Genomic DNA, 20870 nt, shown 5'->3' with positions numbered 1-20870 from the left:
CCTTGGAAATGGCAAAACTTCCAGCATGGGGCCCACTGAGTGGAGTCTTGATCTCATTTAACTGAGCTCTGTGCTTTGGCCCTTTGCTGCGAAGGCTGCTTAAATGAAGCTGTGTAGCATCCATTTTTATGTATCTTGATGATAATAGAGGCTAATAGATCCTGAGGGCTTGTGGTGACATCTGACCTCTTTGGGGGAGAGGTAGGACAAGAGTAACCAGAGCGTGCACAGCGTGTGGGAAGATTGGATGATGAGTGCAAGAGACATTTTGCCATGCAGCATCTGAAAGTGCCATTTGCCATTTAAAGGCCGGACAAGTCTTCTGGGCTAATTCCAGAGGGAACTGTTTGTCTTCCATGCTTCAGCTGCTTCTAATTTAAGTAGAAGTTAGTTGGTTGCAGGAGGGAGGTTGGACTAGGTGACCTTTAAAGGTCCTTTGCAACCCAAATTATTCTATGGTTCAGTCCTGGTGTGCAACTAAGAGTTGGAAGTAGGGCTTGTTCAAGTCTGCTTCACCTGGGAGATGTGTGAAATAGCTGTGTGGAAAATCTCAGGAAGCTTTCCCCCTCCCTCATGGTGACTGCTGTTAGAGGGCAGAATGGCCTTTGTACTTCTGGCTTATTCCACTAAACGAAATGCCCTTAAACCAAGGTAAATAAAGGTGGTGGTGGGGGAGAAACTAGAACTGAACAAAGGAGAAAGTCGTCTGAACTCATGCAGGGGAGGTCTCTGGCCTCTGTGGAGAAGGCTGCTGTTGAGAAAGGATGGAGAAGAGCAGATCGTTTGTCATCTGTTGCTGCAGGCTTGCTCTTGATCAGGTGAGAAATAGGGAGGTAGAAAAAGGGGAGCAAAGCAGCTCTGAGTGTTTAGTGAGGCTTTTTTGATTTAATTCAGCCTTTTCCTTGCTTTGGGCCCTTTGCTTTTCTCCAGTCACTGAAGTCACCCGGTGGAGTGGTGTGGGCAGCGCTTTTACTGGAGGTGCAGAGTGGCTCAGACCAGCTAGAAATGTCACCTGGGGCAGCAGGGAGGTGGCCTTTCGGGGGAGGGAAGCTGCTGGTGTATGTGATGCGAGGTTCTCTTAGAGCAATTTTAAAGTCAATCTGCAAAGCTTAGAAATGTCACCCTGGAGAGCTTTCAAAGGATGACAAATGTGTCCTCTGGTTGCCAGATAGACCAGAAGAGAGAGGGCAGGTTTGAACTGGAGGTTTCTGCCGTGACCTCCCACAGATTTCCTTCACAAGGGAATGGTTGCACTTTATCTAGACAGTCGTGCTAGAAAATCGATGCTTTTGGGAGACTTGCCACAGATGCTGTATTTCACTGTGCACCGGGCAATGTCCTTTAAACTGGCCTGTCCCCTCCAAGCAAGCCCTGAGGATGCTAAACCCTGAGCTGGTTCTCTCTGCGGGTGATGGGGAGTGTAGATCCTGAAAGCTCTATGCGAGGTCTGTGATGAGATGGACCTCTGTGGGGACAAATCAGCCTAATGAAGCTCTATTTCCTTCTGGTGTCACTGGTGTCACTTCCTTCATGTGACACGGAGCTTCTACCCAGAGGTCTGGGAAGCGAAAGGGAGGTCCGATGGCTCTGTCTTAGACTCCATTGAGACATCAGTACAAATTCTGGTTCGAAAACCTCTTTGAATCTCACTTGGAGACTTAAACTGAAATTGTAACGTTTTGACACTGAAAGAGGGGAGATTGAGATGAGATCTGGGGAAGAAGTTCTTTGCTGTGAGGGTGGTGAGACCCTGGCCCAGGTTGCCCAGAGAAGCTGTGGCTGCCCCATCCCTGGAGGGGTTCAAGGCCAGGTTGGAGGGGGCTTTGAGCAACCTGGTGTGGTGGGAGGTGTCCCTGCCCAGGGCAGGGGGTGGGACTGGATGGTCTTCAAGGTCCCTTCCCACCCAAACCATTCCATGACTGGGTGATTCCTGCCTTCTGTATCTCATCCAACCTTACACCAGTTCGCAGCCTTTTTAAGCAGTAGGGGTGGGTTGGAACCAGAGGAGTTGGGGTGCGGGGGTTGTGGTGCCACCTCCATGCTGGGGGTGTGAGGTTGGGGGGGTGTGTGTAGCTGGGGGGTGTGAGGTTGGGGGGGGGTGTGTAGCTGGGGGTGTGAGGTTGGGGGGGTGTGTGTAGCTGGGGGGGGTGGTGGGGGGGTGTGGGTAGCTGGGGGGGGTGGTGTGGGGGTGTGGGTAGCTGGGGGGGGTGGTGTGGGGGTGTGGGTAGCTGGGGGGGGTGGTGTGGGGGTGTGGGTAGCTGGGGGGGGTGGTGTGGGGGTGTGGGTAGCTGGGGGGGGTGGTGGGGGTGTGTGTAGCTGGAGGGGTGAGGTTGGGGGGGTGTGTGTGGTTGGGGGGGTGTGTGTGTGTAGCGGGGGGGGGTGTGGCGGGGGGGCGTGAGGGGGGGGTGTGTGTGTGGCTGGGGGGGCGTGAGGGGGGTTGTGTGCCCCGGCGTGGGGCGGCTCCTGCGGGGCGGCGCTAGGGGGCGCTGTTGCTCCGCGGAGCGCATGGCGTAGGGGGTGGGTGGGTGTGTCTAGTGCTGGGTCACATGTTGGCCGGGGTGGGGGGGCGCCGGGGCGAGCGGCGTGTATCGGGCCCGAGCCCTGGGCTTTGAAGGTGGCCGTAACGAGCTTTATTCTTCCTCGCTTAATTGAGCTCCGGGACAAATTTGGGATTCCCTTTTTTCTCCTTTTCGCCTCCGTTCCCCCTTCTTGGAGGGGAGTGACCTGAGCCCCTGGGTTCCCGGTGGCTGTCCCTGGGGCTCTTGCTGCTGCCAGGCAGAGCAAACCCAAAGGGTCCGGGCAAAGCACCCGCCTGCCTTGTCCCAGGAGCCCTGCTTGGGAGGCACGGCACCCTGGGGTGCCCGGAGGGTGCAGGTGCCTGCTAAGGACCCGTGCTCTAGAGGCATGGCCCACCCTGTGTACCTGGAGGGTGCAGGAACCTGTGCCTGGGAGGCATGACCCACCCTGCTTACCTGAAGGGTGCAGGTACCTGCTAGGGACCTGTTCCTGGGAGGCATGGCACCCCTGGGTGCCCGGAGGGTGCAGGTATCTGCTAGGGACCTGTTCCTGGGAGGCATGGCACCCTTGGTGCCTGGAGGGTGCAGGTACCTGCTAGTGACCCATGCCTGGGTGCACAGCACCTTTGGGTGCCCAAGGAGTGCAGGTACCTGCTGAAGAACCCTGCCTGGGAGGCATGGCACCCCTGGGTGCCTGGAGGGTGCAGGTACCTGTGGGTCTGAAACACATACTCTAGCCTTCCTGCCCTCTAGTGCTCTTGCAGGGTCCTGGTCTGGCCTCAAGGAGCCTCCTTGGAGCCTGCAGGCCCCTCAGATGGGTGACATCTTCATTTGTCCACTGTGGGCAAAGCCAGCTGCTTGACTGGAGGTGCTGGGTCTCATTTGCTCTGTTCCTGTTCCCACCTTGAGCTGTGCTGATGCTGTTGCTCCCAACAGGGATGACTGTTCCTTGTGCCATTCAGAGAGGGGATTCTCCGGTTATTCATCCTGTCCTATAAACTTCTCACAGGTCTTGGTGGCAGGGGAGGCGGTGGCACCTGGACGCTTCTCTCACCCAGAGTTAGTGGACTACATAAATAGTTTAGGGGGTTTTGTTGGAGGTTTATTGTTGTTGGTTCCCAATAAGAGATAACACCTCTTATCAATGAGGTGTTACTGGAACATGAGAGAGATCCGTGAGTCATGGGCAGCGATGGCACCTCTGAACAATTGGCTGCTGCCGAAAGGTCCACGAAGAGTCAGGACCCTTAAAGCAGGGGGTGCCTTCACAGCTTTGGCTTTTCAGTGTGACGTGGAGCAAGGTAACCCCATGACGGTTCCTGTGGTATCAGGATTCACAGATTCATAGATTGGTCCAGGCCGGAAGGGACCTCCAAAGGTCATCTAGTCTGACCTTCCCGCAGTCAGCAGGGACACCCCCAACTAGACCAGGTTGCCCAGGGCCTCATCAGGCTTCACCTTGAATACTCAAGGGAAGGGACCTCAACCACCTCCCTGGGCAACCTGTTCCAGTGTTCCACCACCCTCATAGTAAAGAACTTTTTCCTAATATCCAATCTAAATCTCCCCTTCTCCAACTTAATCCATTATATCTTAATCCACTGTATCTTGTTGGTGTTTCTAGACAGTCCTTTGTCTCTGGGCTCTGCCTCCTGGACTGTTTTCATACAATAATGTATTTGAAATACTGTTTTTTGATTGTGCTAGTACTGAAGTTTTATGTAGCTAGTATCTACATTTAGGGGGAGTGTTGGCTGTTTAATCAGAGCTGAAGTTGATAACAACAGGAGAATTGGGATTGGTGAACCGTGAATTTGATATTTTTAACTTTTCAGTTGATTCCAGTGCTTTAGATTTAACTGTGGTTATCTAGGTATCCTCTCCTTTCAAGCCACCTTGCAAGAATGGACTAGGCTGTAGGAACATCACTGAGGTGGACATCTTGCCCTTTTTGCAGAAGATGTTTTTGATCATTTTGTGAGGAAAGAGTGGGGTCCTTCCCGATTCCCTGGTCTAGAGATGATCCCTTCCATTTTTCCAAAGAATACTTTTGTCCTGCTCTTTTAATTGCCTTGTAGGGGAAGAAACTGGTTTGAAGTTTTAAACTACTGTTTGAGGATCCAAATGAGGGTTCTTGTCTCTCCCCTGCTTCTTGCAAAGGGTTTGTTTAACTTCGGCCTCTGGAGGATGCTCCCGACACCTGGATGCGTTGCTTTGCAGCGGCATTAACCCCAACTAAGGGGAATCCTTTTGCTCTCCCCACAGGGATCAGAGGTATTTCAGAAGAGACAACCACTGGAGTTCACAACCTGTACAAGATGAAGGCCAATGGGACCCTGAAAGTGCCAGCTATCAATGTCAATGACTCTGTCACCAAGGTAATGCAGCTGGAGCCCTTCTGCTGTGTTCTGCTGTCTGACCAGTTTGGTGTTGGGATGTTGTCATTCCCAAGTATTCCTTGTCTCGCTGAACTATTCTTGACCTGGTACTGAACGCATTTTCACCATAGCCTTGAAGTGAGCCCATGATGTCTCTAATGGGACATGCCATTGGAAATACCCTGTTTTCAGAACATCAGGGGCTTTTTTTGTATGCAAGGACATGTGTTTTCCTGCATTTTAATAATGTGAAAACAACCTTTGGAAGTTATGGCTCCTGGGTACAGTCAGCTCCTGGGGCAAGGGGCATGTCCTCCCTCTGAGCAGCTTAAAGCCCACAGGCAGGTGACAGGTACCAGCTGGAAAAGTGTGACCTACATGAGCCTGTGGCTGGTAAAAGTCAGTTGGTCTGACAAGGTGTCTCTGCAGTTGCAGAGGATAGGGCAGGAGGAATTTATTCCTTGCTTAGCTGTATTACTGCTTCCCGAGACAAATCCTGGCAAACTGAGGGATGAGGGGGAACGGTGTTTAAAGGGTGCTGATGGATTTTGGATGCAGATGAATTACAGTGGGATTTTCAGGTGTACTCAAGGTTTATGCATCTAGATGTTTTTTAAATCTAGTTGCTAAATCTATTTCAAGTTACCATACTAATGTCATCCTGTTGGCCATGGCAGTTTTCACCATTTGGCCTCCTTTCTCTGCAGTTTGTGATCTGAAGAGTATCTCCTTTCTGCTCACAAAGATGCATCTGGCATTTTTATTTCATAGCTAGTGGGCTGAAATCCAGTTGATCTTGGAAGAAGCTTGTTTCTCTGCATCCTTTTCACCTAGATTTGTGCCTCCTGCATAATAACTATTAATGCTGTTTAGTAGACTTGGGAATTCAGATGTTTCTAAAAAAGCCCCTTGAGTGGATTTGGGCTGAGCTCACTTTATTCTAGTGCTAAACGAGTGCTTATTTTCAAGCACTGTTTGGTATTTATGTAGTAAAAGATTTGTAGTAACCACAGTTAGAGATCTCCAGGGAGACATACTACTGAGCTGACAAATCCTGCTCTCCTGCTTTGGTATTTTCACTTGGTGCCAGGTTCCTGTACTAGTATTTGGAGAGAGAAGGCAGGCAGTATCCAGTTCTCTTCTTCCCTCCTGCCACTCACGTGGATTTTTGGGTGGGACAGATGTCTGCATCTGGCACTCTGCTGCCTTCCCTCCATGGGAATGCACAAGCACCTGGAAAGCTTTGATTGCAATTGGGGGATTCAGTGGTGAGGAATCAAATCTGACCATGCTGTTTTCCTCTGTAAGAAGGTTTATACTGCAAGGGAAATCTGGAGGACTAGGAAAGAGGATTACCAACCAGTACTAGCTTTGGAATTTGAAGGATTAGTAACAGAAATTATCTGAAATATTGATGATGTGCCTGTGATGAGACTTACAGGCACCGAGTCAGGAACCTCTGGATCTGAAGGATAATTTCTTACACGTTAGTCCTTGGCCAGTTTCTGAGGCTGGGAGGGATATGCCACTATATACAATAGTATATACAATATACAATGCTATATACAATAAACCTTGTAACTTGCTCAGATTGTGCATTGGAGTCATAGCTGCAACGTTTTTATATGTGGACTTTGCATTTTTTTATTATTAAAAATGTTGCAGTTGTAAGATGTAGACTGCAAACCAAACTGTAACATCATCTTACACATGCTGGATGGCACCAGCCAGAGCTGCAAGGTGGGTCCCATTTGAAGGATCAGTGCCCCTACTCACATCTAGGTGTGCAGTCTTAAGATTGCTTATAGCAGACAGGGTGCTACCTGTGCCACGTGAAAGCAAGAGTGATTGGTGATGTAAGGCTGTAGAAAGCACAGGGCAGGCTTTGAGACTAGAGTTTTACTGTGAGTGGTGAGTTCCTTATACCCCTGCTTTGGGAAGTGTAGCATGACTTTGGTAGCCAGATTTTTTTTTTTTTAAGTTCTTGGGTTTTGTAACTCTTCAGGTAATCTAATCTGTTTATACAACCCATCCTTCTGATCAAAACAACGTGCCCAAGGAGAAAAAGGAGGAGCTTTACAAAAATCAGTACAGCAATATGTGTTTCTGCGTTTAGGGAGATGTTCAAGTGCAGTACTATTTGACATCTGACTTAGCAAGGGGATGTTGATTTGGAGGTCTGGCTGTTAAGCTCATGTGCTAATGTTACAGTAGGAGGATGTTGTGCGATGGGGCATTAGGAGATGAGATCCAGGGGTTCTTGATTGCAGTCACCAGTATTGTGAATGGCTACTTGCTGGATTTTTCTAGATCTGAGCAGAGGTGAAGTCTGGCGGTGTTCGTGTAACTCTTCCTGGGGGAAGACCCAATTTTGATCTTCCTGGGCTGCAGGAACCAATTTCTCGTGGTTGATGTGGACAGCTCTGCAGGTTGCATGGGAAGGTGTCTTGCAAAGATAATTGTATGTGCTAACCGATTGATTATCAGATACTCTGCTGGTGGCTTTTGCCTACCTGTGGCACTTGGTTCAGTTCATGGATAAACAGCAGAGAACTCATGAACATCTGGTTAAAGAACTTGGACCTACCTCTGTATGTGAGAATTGTTTCTGCTTTTACGAAATTCAGGTTACATCTGACAAGCTTTTAAGATGTCCAAGCCCTAGTCAGTAGACACAACATATTTATGAAGTGCTTCTCACCAGGGAAGTGCTGAAGCTTGTGTCTGGTATGACTCTATAGATTGAAACTGGATAAATAAAAACATCAAAGCATGTTATCTTCTTCCTATCCCTCACTGGTTAAACTGTTTAGCTGACTGTCAGCCTCTTGGTTTGTAGTACTTGCGTATGAGTCCATTTTGTTTCCATTTTGTTTCTCTGAGTAATTCTTACTTGAATGACTTCTGTTCTGAAGCTGCTCCTTTTTCTTTCTCAGAGCAAGTTTGATAACCTTTATGGCTGCAGAGAGTCCCTCATCGATGGCATCAAACGTGCTACAGATGTCATGATAGCTGGAAAAGTAGCTGTCGTGGCAGGTTACGGTGACGTGGGCAAAGGCTGTGCCCAGGCCCTGCGGAGCTTCGGAGCCAGAGTCATCATCACTGAAATCGACCCCATCAACGCCCTGCAGGCAGCCATGGAGGGTGAGAAGCAGAGGAGATGCAGGATTGATGCATCTGGAAGGGGTCTCCGCATGTCAGCGTAGAGCAATAAATGATAGCTGGCCAAGAAAGTTTCGGTGACTTTCAGCCCTGTCCCTGTTGAGGTAGAGGTGACTCCAGTTTAATTGTAGGAATTCTTTCCTTACAGTCAGGGAAAGGAGTTTATTAGTACAGGCCTTGAGGATGTGTTCGGAGTCAAGGATATAGAGCCTCCCATTTCATAGCGCTGTAAGCCTGGTTTGGAATGGGTTCATTAGCTTCAAGTTGTGCAACTCTAGCCTCTAGTGTGGGTTAAAACTTCACTAGAACATCTCCCCTGTAAAACACCCAATGGTTTTGGAGAGCAGTGCTATGGTGTCTGCCTTTACAGCTGTGCTCACGGTGTGCTCTGGAGGCTGCACTCTTGTGTGGGTGCCTTGTGTAACTGTGCTGCTTAGTATCAATTTATCCCATTTGTGTTCACACCTGGCTAGAGCCTGGGGGTGTTGCGGGGACTCTTTCCTTTGCAGACCTGACCCCCTCAATCCAGTCTGAGAGCTGTGCCAGGTACTACACCTGGGGACGTAAGACATTGAATGTATAGATCTACAGATTGGAAATAGGTGAGGGGTGAATATTTTTGTGCTCCATTGGTATTTAGTAAGATCAGTACGCCTACTGCCTTGCATCCTCCAAGGTGTTGGCACAGACTTCTCTTACTCTTTGTCCATACTTTTCTGCTTGTAATATTGTAGCCCACTTTAAGTGCTGCTGGTTGGGTAGAGGAATAACTTTTTTTTTCTTTTCAGGTTATGAAGTTACAACCATGGAGGAGGCCTGCAAAGAAGGCAATATCTTTGTTACCACCACTGGCTGCACTGACATTGTTCAGGGCAGGTATGGTCTAGCCACTTGCTTTAGTGAAAGCATACCTGTACAGTTAAATTTTTTTAAATATAATCATAACTTGTCAGCTGTACGGTGAGGGTTAGCACACAGTCTCATTTCTGGACATCAGAATTTAACATCAATTTAGTGAGAAATCAGGGCTTTGGTTGTTTTTGATTGTTGGATATTGCCACATTGCAATTGTTCCTGTCTTACAGCATGTAATGATGGAGGAACAAAAGGTGTAGAGGGATAGTTTTCTGGAGAATGAGAGCATCAGGGCTAAATTCTGTGTTAGGACAGATATATGTGAATAGAAGAGGAGGTAGGTTAAGGTTGAAAGTGATTCCATCTGTGACTACACATAGCAGGCTTGAAACTAGCCTGTTCTCAATAAACTACCCCGCAGTCCTTTTGTTGTTGCTTCTTAGATCTCAATTTATAGCCCCTCCACTCTACACAAACTCATTCCTGTCTTTGCCATTATGATTGTACATGTTGTAGTGGAAGATCAGATAAAGTGGGAGGAGGAGGTGGTAAGGTGTTAGTTCCAGGTGTATAACTGCTGGAAACTTTAAAGTCATGAAGAAAATGATTTCTTCATGTAGGAAAGAGAATAACTGTGGGTATTTCAGTTTTGACCAATTAAACAAAATAGTTTTACTTTCCATACTGGGAAAATATTTTCTGTTTTGATAACCATTTATAGCCTTGGGAAGTGTCCTTCCCTAGAAGCTTGGGAGTTTTTTCCAGTAGACATCATGTGCCTGGAAGATTACCAGACCCACGCATCTTGTGAGTCAAGTGCAGTCAGTGAGCCAGGCGATTTTCACTTCTCCTTGAGCAGAGCTGTGGACCAGAGCATCTTCATATGCTGAAGAAGAAACTTTTTTTTTGGTGAATTAATTTTTGATACAACTTTTTTTTTTGCAGGCACTTTGAGCAGATGAAGGATGATGCCATAGTGTGTAATATTGGCCATTTTGATGTGGAAGTTGATGCAAAGTGGCTGAATGAAAATGCTGTAGAGGCGGTGAATGTTAAACCTCAGGTGAGACAGTCCTTGCACAGGCTCTTTTGCTAGAATAACAGAATGATATGGGGCTGGAAGGGACCTCTGGAGATCATCCAGTCCAACCCCCTGCCAGAGCAGGGTCACCCACAGTAGGTCCCACAGGAATGTGTGCAGGTGGGGTTTGAATGTCTCCAGAGAAGGAGACTGCACCATTTCTCTGGGAAGCCTGTTCCAGGGCTCTGCCACCCTCACAGGAAAGAAGTTCCTCCTCATGTTCAGATGGAACTTCCTATGTTCCAGTTTGTGCCTGTTGCCTCTTGTCCTGTCACTGGGCACCACTGGAAAAAGACTGGCCCTATCCTCCTGACGTTGATCAGATCCCCTTTCAGTCTTCTAGAAGGAAGCAGTAGCTACTCAGTGTCTGTTTCCAGAAAAGGGGGGTATTTCTCTTCATGTACTTTGTGTTTCCAGCTTTCTCAAAAGCCAGCATTGCTCTGGGCTGATCAGAAAGGATGTTCTGCTCTGCTCTTCCCCAATTAACCTGGAACAAGCTGCACGTCATAGTCTTGTGTTGATACTGAAGCAGTTGATTCCAGCTGGTGTCCAAGTGTACAGTGTGGTCTCTGGCGAGAGGTGTCTGGTGTGGATGCATCTTTGCATCCTACTGTGTTCCTGCTTTCTTGACAAATGGGAGCCTACACCGTAGTGGTGGTTTTGTAGATAATTAATTGCACCAAGTTGATTCCATACAGGGAATCAGCTTTGATGTTTGGGGTATGGCGAGGAGGTGTGGAAATGTGACTTTTTTTTGATAGCCCTCTGGAAACAGCACGAAATGTTTCAAAATGCAAGTTAGATGATGTGTACAGAACAGACCGTTGGAGACCGTATAAAACTTAAGAACACAGCCCATAGGTTGCCTGGTGGCTGATCTGAATTTCCTCTCACGAAGCTGTTTGCTCACGTGCTGCTCTGCACCACAACAGTCTTAGTCCTGGTGCAGAGTGCCAGCACTGGAGTGAATCTCAAGGGAATGTGTTCTGGGATTCTGTCAAGGTTTGAAAAAATTCACACCCCTCTTTTCAAAGCATTTTTTTTTTTTTTAACTTGGAGATTGAAGCCTCAGGAAAGCCTGTCTGGAGCTCTGCCAGACTCAGGCTTCTCTCCCAGACTTAGTGGCTTCATTTTAGAAACCTGTGTAGACCAGAAGTCTCTGTGTGGGCAGACAAGGCGAGATGTTTTATCCTTGCTCAGCATGCGTTCTCACCATGTAGTTGCTTCAAGCTATGGCTGGCGCTACACAGGAAAACAGGGATACAAAAATTTCAGCTTTTCAGCTGTGTGCCTTAAAGCAGAGAAACAAAACTAAGTCAGAACTGCATTGAGGGAGAACATAAAACAAACCTTTGTCTGACTTGAAGGGGACTTCTATCTAGTTATCTTTTAAAGAAGGAGAATGCTTGCTGATACCAGGATTCTGGGACAGGTTTTCTGCCTTTTTAAACACATCACACCCAAGCACGCGTCTAGATCTCAATCTACCCTTCTGATTTTCATAATTTCTCTGTGGCTTATTGGCCACACACATCAAACTCTTAATAAGCAGTTGTGAGAGTCTGTTCGGTGTCCTGTTTGCTGTTGGGACACTCCACATGGGCTCAATGAGGCATGAAGTTGTACACTCAGCTGCTCACTGCATTCAAGTCTGTTCTTGCCTGTGACCTTAGTGTGGAGCTGACTTTGCTCAACAGCTCTTGTCCTACAGGAGCCCCTGGGTAGCTGCTTGCTTTCTGCTCACTCGGTTTTAAAACTGGGACTGCTCAAAAAGTGAACATGGAGGTTGTAGAGAGGTGGGGGTTGGTCTCTTCTCCTAAGGAACCAGTGGTAGGACAAGAGGAAATGGCCTCAAGTTGCACCAGGGGAGGTTCAGATTGGATATTAGGGAGAATTTTTATGCTGAAAGGTAATGCCTTGGAATGGGCTGCCCAGGGAAGTGGTTGAGGCACCATCCCTGGAGCCGGGAAGACGTGGTGCTGAGGGACATGGGTTAGTGGTGGTTTTTGTCAGTGTTGGGTTGATGGTTGGACTCGATCTGAAAGATCCCTTCCCACCCAGACAATTCTGTGATTCTATGAATGTTGGAGGCTAAATTGGATGTTAATATGGTAACATACAAACTACCTGCACATGGCCATTCAACGTGGCTCTTAAAGTCGATGTGAAAAGTTGTGTTGCTGCTGGCAGAGGTATTCGTCCCTTTTTCTTTATGTACTGTGTTGAAGGAGCCAGTCTCTCACAGGTGTATTGGGTGCAATGAGATGCAGTCTCATCCAAGGTATGAAAACTGTAACAAGTTTCTGGTTAAAATCAGAATATAACCCTTTCAAAAGATTGAAATTGGGGTCAAGGTTGTCCATATGGTGTAATGCTGAAGACTTACCTCCTACCCTGAATCTCTCCGGTCTGTTATTTAAACCACTGCTGTCGCAAGCAGGATGTTCAGAGTGATGCAAAGGAGATACCTGCTCACAGAGCAGGAGCTGTGAAAATAGCTGTGGGTGCCACAAGGGGGGTTGCTGAAAAATCTTTAGCTAAAGTTTGTAGGAGGTGTTACTGACAGCCCCGAATGGACCCCCTCATCTCGGCTTGATGCACAGAGCTGAGGCTGAGAGTAGAATCAGCCTGTTTGCCCATGAATGAGATATGTTTCCACACTACTGACTTAAGCCTCTGCTGGTACCACTACTATTTTGTATTTATTTCTGTACAAAGACATTAATGGCCAGAGCGTGGCCAGTAGGTGGAGGGAGGTCATTCTCTCCCTCTACTCTGCACTGGTGAGGCCACAGCTGGAATACTGTGTCCAGTTCTGGGCTCCCCAGTTCAAGAGACAGTGAACTACTGGAGAAAGTCCAGTGTAGGGCAACTAAGATGATTAAGGGATTGGAGCATCTTCCTTATGAGGAAAGGTTGAGAGAGCTGGGACTCTTTAGCCTGGAGAAGAGAAGGCTGAGGGGAGACCTTATCTATGTTTTTAAGTATCTAAATGGTGGGTTGAAGGAGGATGGGGCCAGACTCTTTTCAGTGGTTCACAGTGACAGGAAGAAGGGCAACGGGCACAAGCTGGAACATGGGAAGTTCCATTTAAATATGAGGAGAAACTTCTTTCCAGTGAGGGTGCCAGAGCCCTGGAACAGGCTGCCCAGGGAGGTGATGGAGTCCCCTTCTCTGGAGATTTTCAAGACCCGCCTGGATGCAGTCCTGAGTGATGTGCTCTGGGCAACCCTGCTTTAGCAGGGGAGTTGGAACCAGATGATCTTTAGAGGTCCCTTCCAACTCTGACAATTCCGTGATTCCATAATTTGCCTTTTCTGCGTTATCCTGTGCACTGAATGAGTCGTGTCAGCAGATTGCTGGAGGTATGTGATTCTATGCATGTGCCAGCAGCTGTCCGGGTGCAAGTTGTGTGGATATGATATGGATATATTTTGACACCTAAACTACTCGATTCAGCCTTCAAAACTGAAATGCTACCTAACTGCTACCTTGTAGTAGCTTAATCTGTAAATATAATGTTTGGTGTAAGTAATGTTGTAGCTGTTCTCAAGGCTTTTAGTGTTCTGCTTTCTGGCTGCTTCCTCCTTTGTTTCATTATTTCTTCCCATAATCTTATGATAGCCCATGGAATATTTTTGGGGTGGACTGGTCACTGTCACTGGTGGTCCATAATAGAGAACCGGCATCTGTAAGAAATACTGCAGCTGCTCAGTGGCAAGTGTTGTTACTAACCCAGCCTTACTGTTCTGTTCTTGCACAGGAGAAATTAAGAAGGTTATTCAGGGCTTCTGTTTGAGGCAGTTACTGTCTGCATATGTTGTGCTGAAAACATAATAATCTGTTATTTCTACTTCTTGGGTTCATATTAGTGCTGCGATTGAAGCGTGGCTGGGGAAGGCAGGGGGAGGCACAGACCTGCTCCAAGGGCAAAATACCTGTTCTAATAAAATGGTTTCTATTGATTTACTTACTACATCTCTGCTTAGAGCTCTGCACAAAGATGTTTTTTCTAAGATGGTATTGTTACAATTAAAGCTTCGTCTCACAGAACTTTTAACTTACAGGCCAAAGCTTTAAGAATAAAACTGGAAGTGATGTGTTTTGATTTAATATAAATAACTTTTGAGACAAAATATATATACAGCTGTGGGGAGGGACCTTTTTAGGTCTTTCACAGTTGCTGTGTTATGACAGTGTAAGATAAACGGCTTTTTCTGAAGCATTAACCTTTGTCAAAGTTGGTCATTGATTATCTTTTAAGTCTTCCCAAAGGTTTGCTCTAGTCTCATGTGCTTGGTGTGACATGAGCAATAAATACCAGTGAATACTGAGTATTGAATACTGAAATTGGCATTTCATTCTGGGCTTTTATATTGTAACCCCCTGCAGGGGTGAGGGCAGGGGAGAGAAGAGCTGGTGATGGTGCAAAGGAGAAGCAGAGTCAGCTCTAACATTGCAGGAGCCCAGTCTGGCCCAGGCAGTTGAGGCACATATTAAGTGGCGTTATCTTCTGAACCGTGTAGGACTCTCATGTGGCTGAGGACCCATCTCCTTAGCCCATCTGAGGTGTGATTCTGTGTGCAGAGTCCTGTTGTCTCCAGTGTAGCTTGGACATCAGTCTGAGTGGAGGATGATGTCTTTTGGCCCCCTGAGAGCAAAGGAGGGTACACCAGAAGCTAGGACGGCTGTTTCTTATGCCTTGTGGATGTGGGAAGAGTTACAGGGGAGCAGTTTCAGCAGGCTGAGGTCTCTGGCTCCGAGATGGCTCTGGACTGTTGCACACAGAGGTGTTCCCTCTCTGTCCTGTCTCTCCATACCGGTTGTTAGAACTAAGCATATACGAACTGCATTTTACTGCTAGCAGCACACTCCCCACCACAGCCATCTCAGACAACGTGGATGTGGAAAAACCGGAAGAACTGGATGACTGGTTAAATATGAAGCAGATAAGACTCGAGTTGTGTGATGTCCAGAATAGCTATGGGCTTCCCAAACCCTGGCTGGGAATTGGGGGAAGGGTGTCTCAATTGCAGTCAAAGTCTGTGTTGCAAACCCAGTGCTGAATTGTTGACATGGGAAGAAAGCCCACCAAGCTTTGCCTGATTTAAAATGCTGTCTTTTCCCTGACACTGTACTGTTCTTGCTCTTTCCTGCCCAGGTGGATCGCTATACACTGAGAAACGGCCGTCATATTATCCTGCTGGCGGAGGGCCGGCTGGTCAACCTGGGCTGTGCCATGGGTCACCCCAGCTTTGTTATGAGCAACTCCTTCACCAACCAGGTGCTGGCACAGATCGAGCTGTGGACCAATAGTGACAAATACTCTGTTGGAGTCCATTTTCTGCCAAAGAAGGTGAGTTAGAATAGCAGAAAGACATAAGCTTATAAGGAAGCCAACTTTGCATGTGATCATGTAGATTTGTTTCGTTTGTGCTTGAGTTCACTTTCCTACTGATTGTGGTTGCAAGGAGCTTCTGTCCCTTGGTGACTGCTTGGCTTTGGTCATGCTGAGTCTGAAGTGGGCTGGTTTTTGTGGCTAAACTCTTGTGCAGAACTGAGACTTGTCTGTCGCATGCCATAAGAAAGTCCAGTCACTCTTTGGCTTGACCTGGGGCTCCTCCCTCAGGTGCTGGGAAGCCCTCTGCTGCCTCAGGGTGGTCAGGGAGCTTCTCCCGGCCAACTTGTTCCTTCTTCTGGGTGTCAACAATCACAGCAAGCTTTCGCATGCCTATCTAGCAAAATCTAACGGGGCAGAGTTGAAGCTGGAGTGAAACTAGGAATTGCATTTATTGTGGTTGGTAGAGTGTGGGTCCCATTTGCACCTGAGCAGAGCTTATCACAATCTGGTCCTGATAGCTTCACAAAATATTAATGACACATTCCCTCGGGTTTCCCTTTAAACTTATCTCTGCGTTCTTTGTTCTTGGAAAAATCTGGATCATGTCACAACTCACAAATTCCTTTTATAAAACTAACCTGGTTTTAATTCTCCAAAACAAGCCTGAGAATTTGAGATGGTCATTGAAAAAGATGCTGGAGTTAAATCCCACTGCCTTTGGCATGCAACCAGGTGTGAGACTAAATCTGAAAATACTTTTCATTTGGGAAGTAAAATGTGTATGTTTGGGCTTACGTATGAAGTGTTCGCTGAGGGACTTAAGTTTCCAAAGCCATCCGTTAATGATCAAGCCAAGCATACCAGAAATACGGTGTAGGAGTTGATCAGCAAGCTGTCACATAATCATCTTCAAAGGGGAAGTTTCACTGACAGTTCTCTTGAAAATGATAGTCCAATGTTGCTAATAAAATGTGGCTTCATCCTCTTCCTGAATAACAAATTTTAGTAAACGAACTGGAAATAAGAAGTAATGCCCAGATTGGTTCCTTACAGAGCTACATGCTGGTGGAGCATATGGCAGTGATCTTCTCGGGGTCATATGCTGTGACAGAATGCGCTCTTACCCTTTGCCCTCCAGAGAGAATTTCAAAGAATAAAGCAGTTGCCTTGTCATTACCAACAAAAGATGGGCAGAAGAGCTTTCTCTGCTAATCTTCTGGCCAGTATCTTTCCTTCTTCTGTGTAGTAGCTTTGAGGTCCAAATTTAAAATTTAAGAATCACCAAGTACCTTACACTGCACTTTGACTGCAAGAATATTGCTTTGATGATCAGGTGTTACAAACACGCACACATTTCTGCAATGTGTGTTCCTGGAAATCCAGGGAAACTGTTGTGTCCTTGTTCTTGGCACCAAATCTGTCCATCCTCATGCTCAGCTCTCTGATTTTAAGGTAAGAATGTCAGCTTACCTTCATCTAAATTTGTGTGCCTTTTTATCTCAATCTTGAAGCCCCCAGGCTGATGCAGCTGTGAAACAACTCATCTCTGCTGCAGTTTGAGAACCTGGGAAATGTCAGGGACTCAGCTCCTTTTCAAGTGGGTGTAATCTGTCTTAAACTCGCTGGAAATGCACCTATCAGATCTTCATGTGTCAGTCTGGTCAACCAGATATGCATTCAATTTATAACTCTCCTTTCTTTTCCTGGCAGGATCTACTAAGCTTAAATACTTGTTTCCCTTCTAAACACAGTCCTTCCAGTTAGCTTTTCTTTCTTTTGTGATTTTCCTGACTCTTACGTAGTGTTTGGTGGCTTTCATGGTTCACTTCCACATTCTTCAGCCACTTCAATTACGTTTTTAATTTTGTCATGTACATCTCTGGCTGTGTTGCATCTCAGGAGATGCTGGCAGTTCTGCTCTGAGCAGCTTGTGCTGCAGTGAATTATACTCTGTACAGATGTAGCTCTTTACCAGGTTCACTACAATGGGATTATTTCAGAGTAGTTGCTTGTTACCACACTCCCTGTGAGTGGGAAATCTAAGACTAGTGATTGAATCATTTAGGACATGCTGAAGATCTGGCCCTCGATCGTTTTGTTGATTTATTGCCCTTCAAATATTTCAGCCTTTCACATCTGTTTAACTATTTGGGTGGAAATACTGCCAGTCCTTCCCGTGCTGCTAGAATTTAGACTTACCTTATATCTGTTTCCTTAGCAATGATTTACTTGTATTTTGCAGGAATTACAAATGGTGGTCAAACTTGTCCTTCTGTTGTGACTCGGCAGCACCCAATCCCTTCTTAGTCCTGTCCTTTCTCTCTGTGAATATCCTTTATGGCTGTACGTTCCCCTCTGACATAGCAGCTAATTTGCCATTTTACTGATTGTTTTCTGACTCTTCTGTACCAACCTCCTGTAGCACTTACCCATCTTGGACCTTTACACCTTTTTCAATCCCTTGAGTTTGCATTTCTGCCTGACGCCTCTGGGATGAAGAAAGTATATCAACATTTCTGAGCCTGTGTCCCACAGCCCACCTTGGCTTTATTCTCCGTGAAGATGACACCAATAGATAGTATTCTTTTTTAATTAGTGATTCTGGAATGAATTTCTTAATACATGTACCCTTAAGATGGGACATCTGGAAAGGAGATGTAGTCTTTTTCCATTATTAAACTTATCTAAAATTGTGAGATGATAGTCTGGTATGTCCAGGTGTCTTTGTAGTGGAAACATGACTGGTAGGTTGACCAGTCTACCAAACTGGATATTCTTATCTCCAATTAGTTTGATCTCTGCCCTTTACTTGTTGGATGGATGTGAATGTGTAAATGAGATTGAAACAGGCTTGACCATACAAAGTTGTCTGTCTCACTTAAGCTTAACTTGGCTCCCTTGAAAGGATGGGGCTTTTCCATCTGAACGCAGTTCTGTGCTCAGAGCAGAAGCCTCTGCGCTCGAGCAGGTGAGGTATGTTGGCAGGAAAAGAGGAGTCTCACCAGTCATCTGTGCCAGCATGTTAGATCCTCCTTGGCGATACTCATTTCTCACTGTTGACTGTGACTTTCTGAACTAATAGGATTCTTTTCCACTAATACTCTTGTCTGGGTGTTTTGTTTTCCAGCTGGATGAAGCTGTGGCTGCTGCTCATCTGGATAAACTGTGTGTGAAGCTGACGAAGCTGAGTGACAAACAGGCCAAATACCTCGGCTTATCGAGAGATGGGCCATTCAAGCCAGACCACTACAGATACTGAGCAGGTGGCACTACCCAAAGACCAAAGTGCAGAGATTACAACCTTCCAAAGCTCTTGTGTGTGCTGGGCTTCTGAGAACAAACTCTTTGCCATACTCCTCTCAGTGCTGCAGATCCCCTCCCCTTAACCAAGGGAGCTTCAGGGCCTTATTAGTGAAAGGATCACTCTGACTCTTGGAATTAAATTGATTACTTAGCTGATGTCACGCTGAAAAGGATCCTATGCACATTTTAATGGCTCCTAATGCCCCAATAAGGGGAGTAGGACAGAAGATGACTAATGAAAATGCATACTCTTGTCAGACATGTGGTTGACAGCCTCTTTGAGCAGACTAAGATGTGGAACGGTTTCTCCAGGGAGGTGCTTTCTGCTGTGCCCTGCTCAAATTAGGTGATTTAAGAGGCTAGCAGTGTCAGGCTTCTCTCTACAGAGGTACCCTTAGCTGAAGTGCACATAGTGAAACTGGAGGAAGCGGGGAGGAGTATAGGTTTCTTGGTCTCCTTCCTCTAAAATCAACTTCATCTCCTACTCAGGTTAGAGCTGGAGGTTTTTTCTGGCATAATTGACTCAATCAGTTTTGGTGAGAACAAAGACCCTTCTATGCTTCTTCCATACCGGCTCGAGGAGGGGTGAGGCAAGAGTGACTTTTTTTAGCAGCCTTCCTAGTGTGTGGTGAGTGGCTGAGAAGCCACTGAGGGGCTGGGTTAGGTTTAGGGACCTTGTTCGATCCTCTGAAAACACCAGCAGCACACATCTACCCCCAACTTGATTTTCTGAGTTGTCATGTCTGCTGTATCTTGTTTGTCACTGACTCAAAGTGCTTTTATTAAAGATCTGACTGTGGCCTGACTTGCTTTGTACAGTGAGATGCTTTGGGTTTTGCCATAGATTTCTTTAGTTTTGTGTGATCCTTAAGCTACTGAAAATTTTGAACTGTACTGAAAATATTGAACTGTATTTCCTCAAGGCAAAAGGCAGTGCTGTGGCTAGCCTGCATCATATCCTTGAGCTGGGAAAAGCTGCTCCTCTGGTTATTTAAATATTTGAAGGGCTGAATCTTGCAGGAAAGTCTCCTGTCTGCCCAAAGAGATTTATTTCCATATGTGTCATGGAAGTCCTCTCTTGCCACTGTCCTCTTCAGTCAACATGATACAGCAGGCCACCCTCTTCCTGGATGTGAGAAGGTGAAAGGTTTGGTATGGTGTTAAAACACGCTTGAAGTGCTCCGAGATTCATGCCCAAGCACCCGATGTGATGTCAGTGAGCATTTAAAACAGATGGTGTAGAGTGTGAACTGTTGGAGGAGGGAAGAAAAGGGGATGAGTAAACAAGGTGTTGCTCAATATGCAGCTCTTCTCGTTGCTTTGTTTTGCATCGACCCCTAAAAAGCACCAATTCTAATTGAATTTGGGTCCCACAAATGCCAAAGGGGATTATCCTTTAAATGTACATATATACACTGAGCTCCACACAGACAGACACAGTTGCAGTACACACCTAAAGGTAGGTGATGGTCGCCTTGTGTCACACAGAGCTGCATGTGACAGGATAGTGATGATAGAAAATGTCATTGTAGTAGAACAAATGCAGTAGAAAGGGATGGGGTGTTGTCCTTCTCATTCCTCATTAGTTTTTTCTGGCTGGGCTTTGGCTTTTCTAAACCCATGTCTCAGCTGAAAGTCGGCTGTCCTGAAATACAGGGTTCTAATTCTGCTGTTGGACTTTGGATCTTGTATTGATAGAATAATCTAGTTAGAGAGGGCCACCTGGAGGTCTCTGGTTCATCCCTGTCCTCATACCAAGGCCATTTAGATCTGGTTGGAGATCAGCTTGCCCAGGTGAGTTTTGGTTGTCTCTGGGGAACTTAGGCTTGTCTCCTAGTATTTGACCACCCTCTAGATAAAAATATTTTTCTGTATGTTTAACTGGAATTTCCTGTGTTGCAGTCTATGCTCATTGCTTCCCACTTTATCCCTCTGCACCCCTGAGAAGGGTCTGGCTCCATCTTCACCACATGCTTGTGTTAAGTAGCCATAGGCAGCAGTAAATCCCCCTTCACCTTCTCCAGGTTGGATAAACCCAGGTCTTGGTCTCTTTGTGTCCTGTGCTTCAGCCCCCTTGTGGTCTTGGTGGCCCTTGGATGGATGCTCTCAGGTATGTGGGGAGCTAAAACTGGATGCAGGTATCTTTAAAGTGCCAAACAGGGGAGAGGGATCCCTCCTCTTGACATGCTGGCTCCTTTTTTCTTGATACAGCTCCAGAAAAACTTTGGCTGCTT

At 46.6% G+C, this 20870-nt stretch overlaps 1 protein-coding gene across 1 annotated transcript in view; it reads left to right on the top strand.

Moving 5' to 3' along the window:
- AHCY (adenosylhomocysteinase) overlaps nucleotides 1–19440 on the top strand; it is a 28767-nt gene extending 9327 nt beyond the window's left edge. Inside the window, exons 5-10 of the mRNA XM_074156856.1 lie at nucleotides 4782–4894; nucleotides 7831–8038; nucleotides 8845–8932; nucleotides 9857–9974; nucleotides 15154–15348; nucleotides 18461–19440. Of these exons, the coding sequence (XP_074012957.1) occupies nucleotides 4782–4894; nucleotides 7831–8038; nucleotides 8845–8932; nucleotides 9857–9974; nucleotides 15154–15348; nucleotides 18461–18592 (854 nt within the window). The 3' untranslated portion in view covers nucleotides 18593–19440. The remainder of the gene's footprint in view (nucleotides 1–4781; nucleotides 4895–7830; nucleotides 8039–8844; nucleotides 8933–9856; nucleotides 9975–15153; nucleotides 15349–18460) is intronic.
- The last annotated feature ends 1430 nt before the right edge of the window (nucleotides 19441–20870 follow it).

The sequence above is a fragment of the Numenius arquata genome, chromosome 12 (genome assembly GCF_964106895.1).
Source record: "Numenius arquata chromosome 12, bNumArq3.hap1.1, whole genome shotgun sequence".
Taxonomy (NCBI): Eukaryota; Metazoa; Chordata; class Aves; order Charadriiformes; family Scolopacidae; genus Numenius; species Numenius arquata.
Note: the sequence above shows the minus strand (reverse complement) of the source record. Positions and strands in the feature narration are given on the sequence as shown.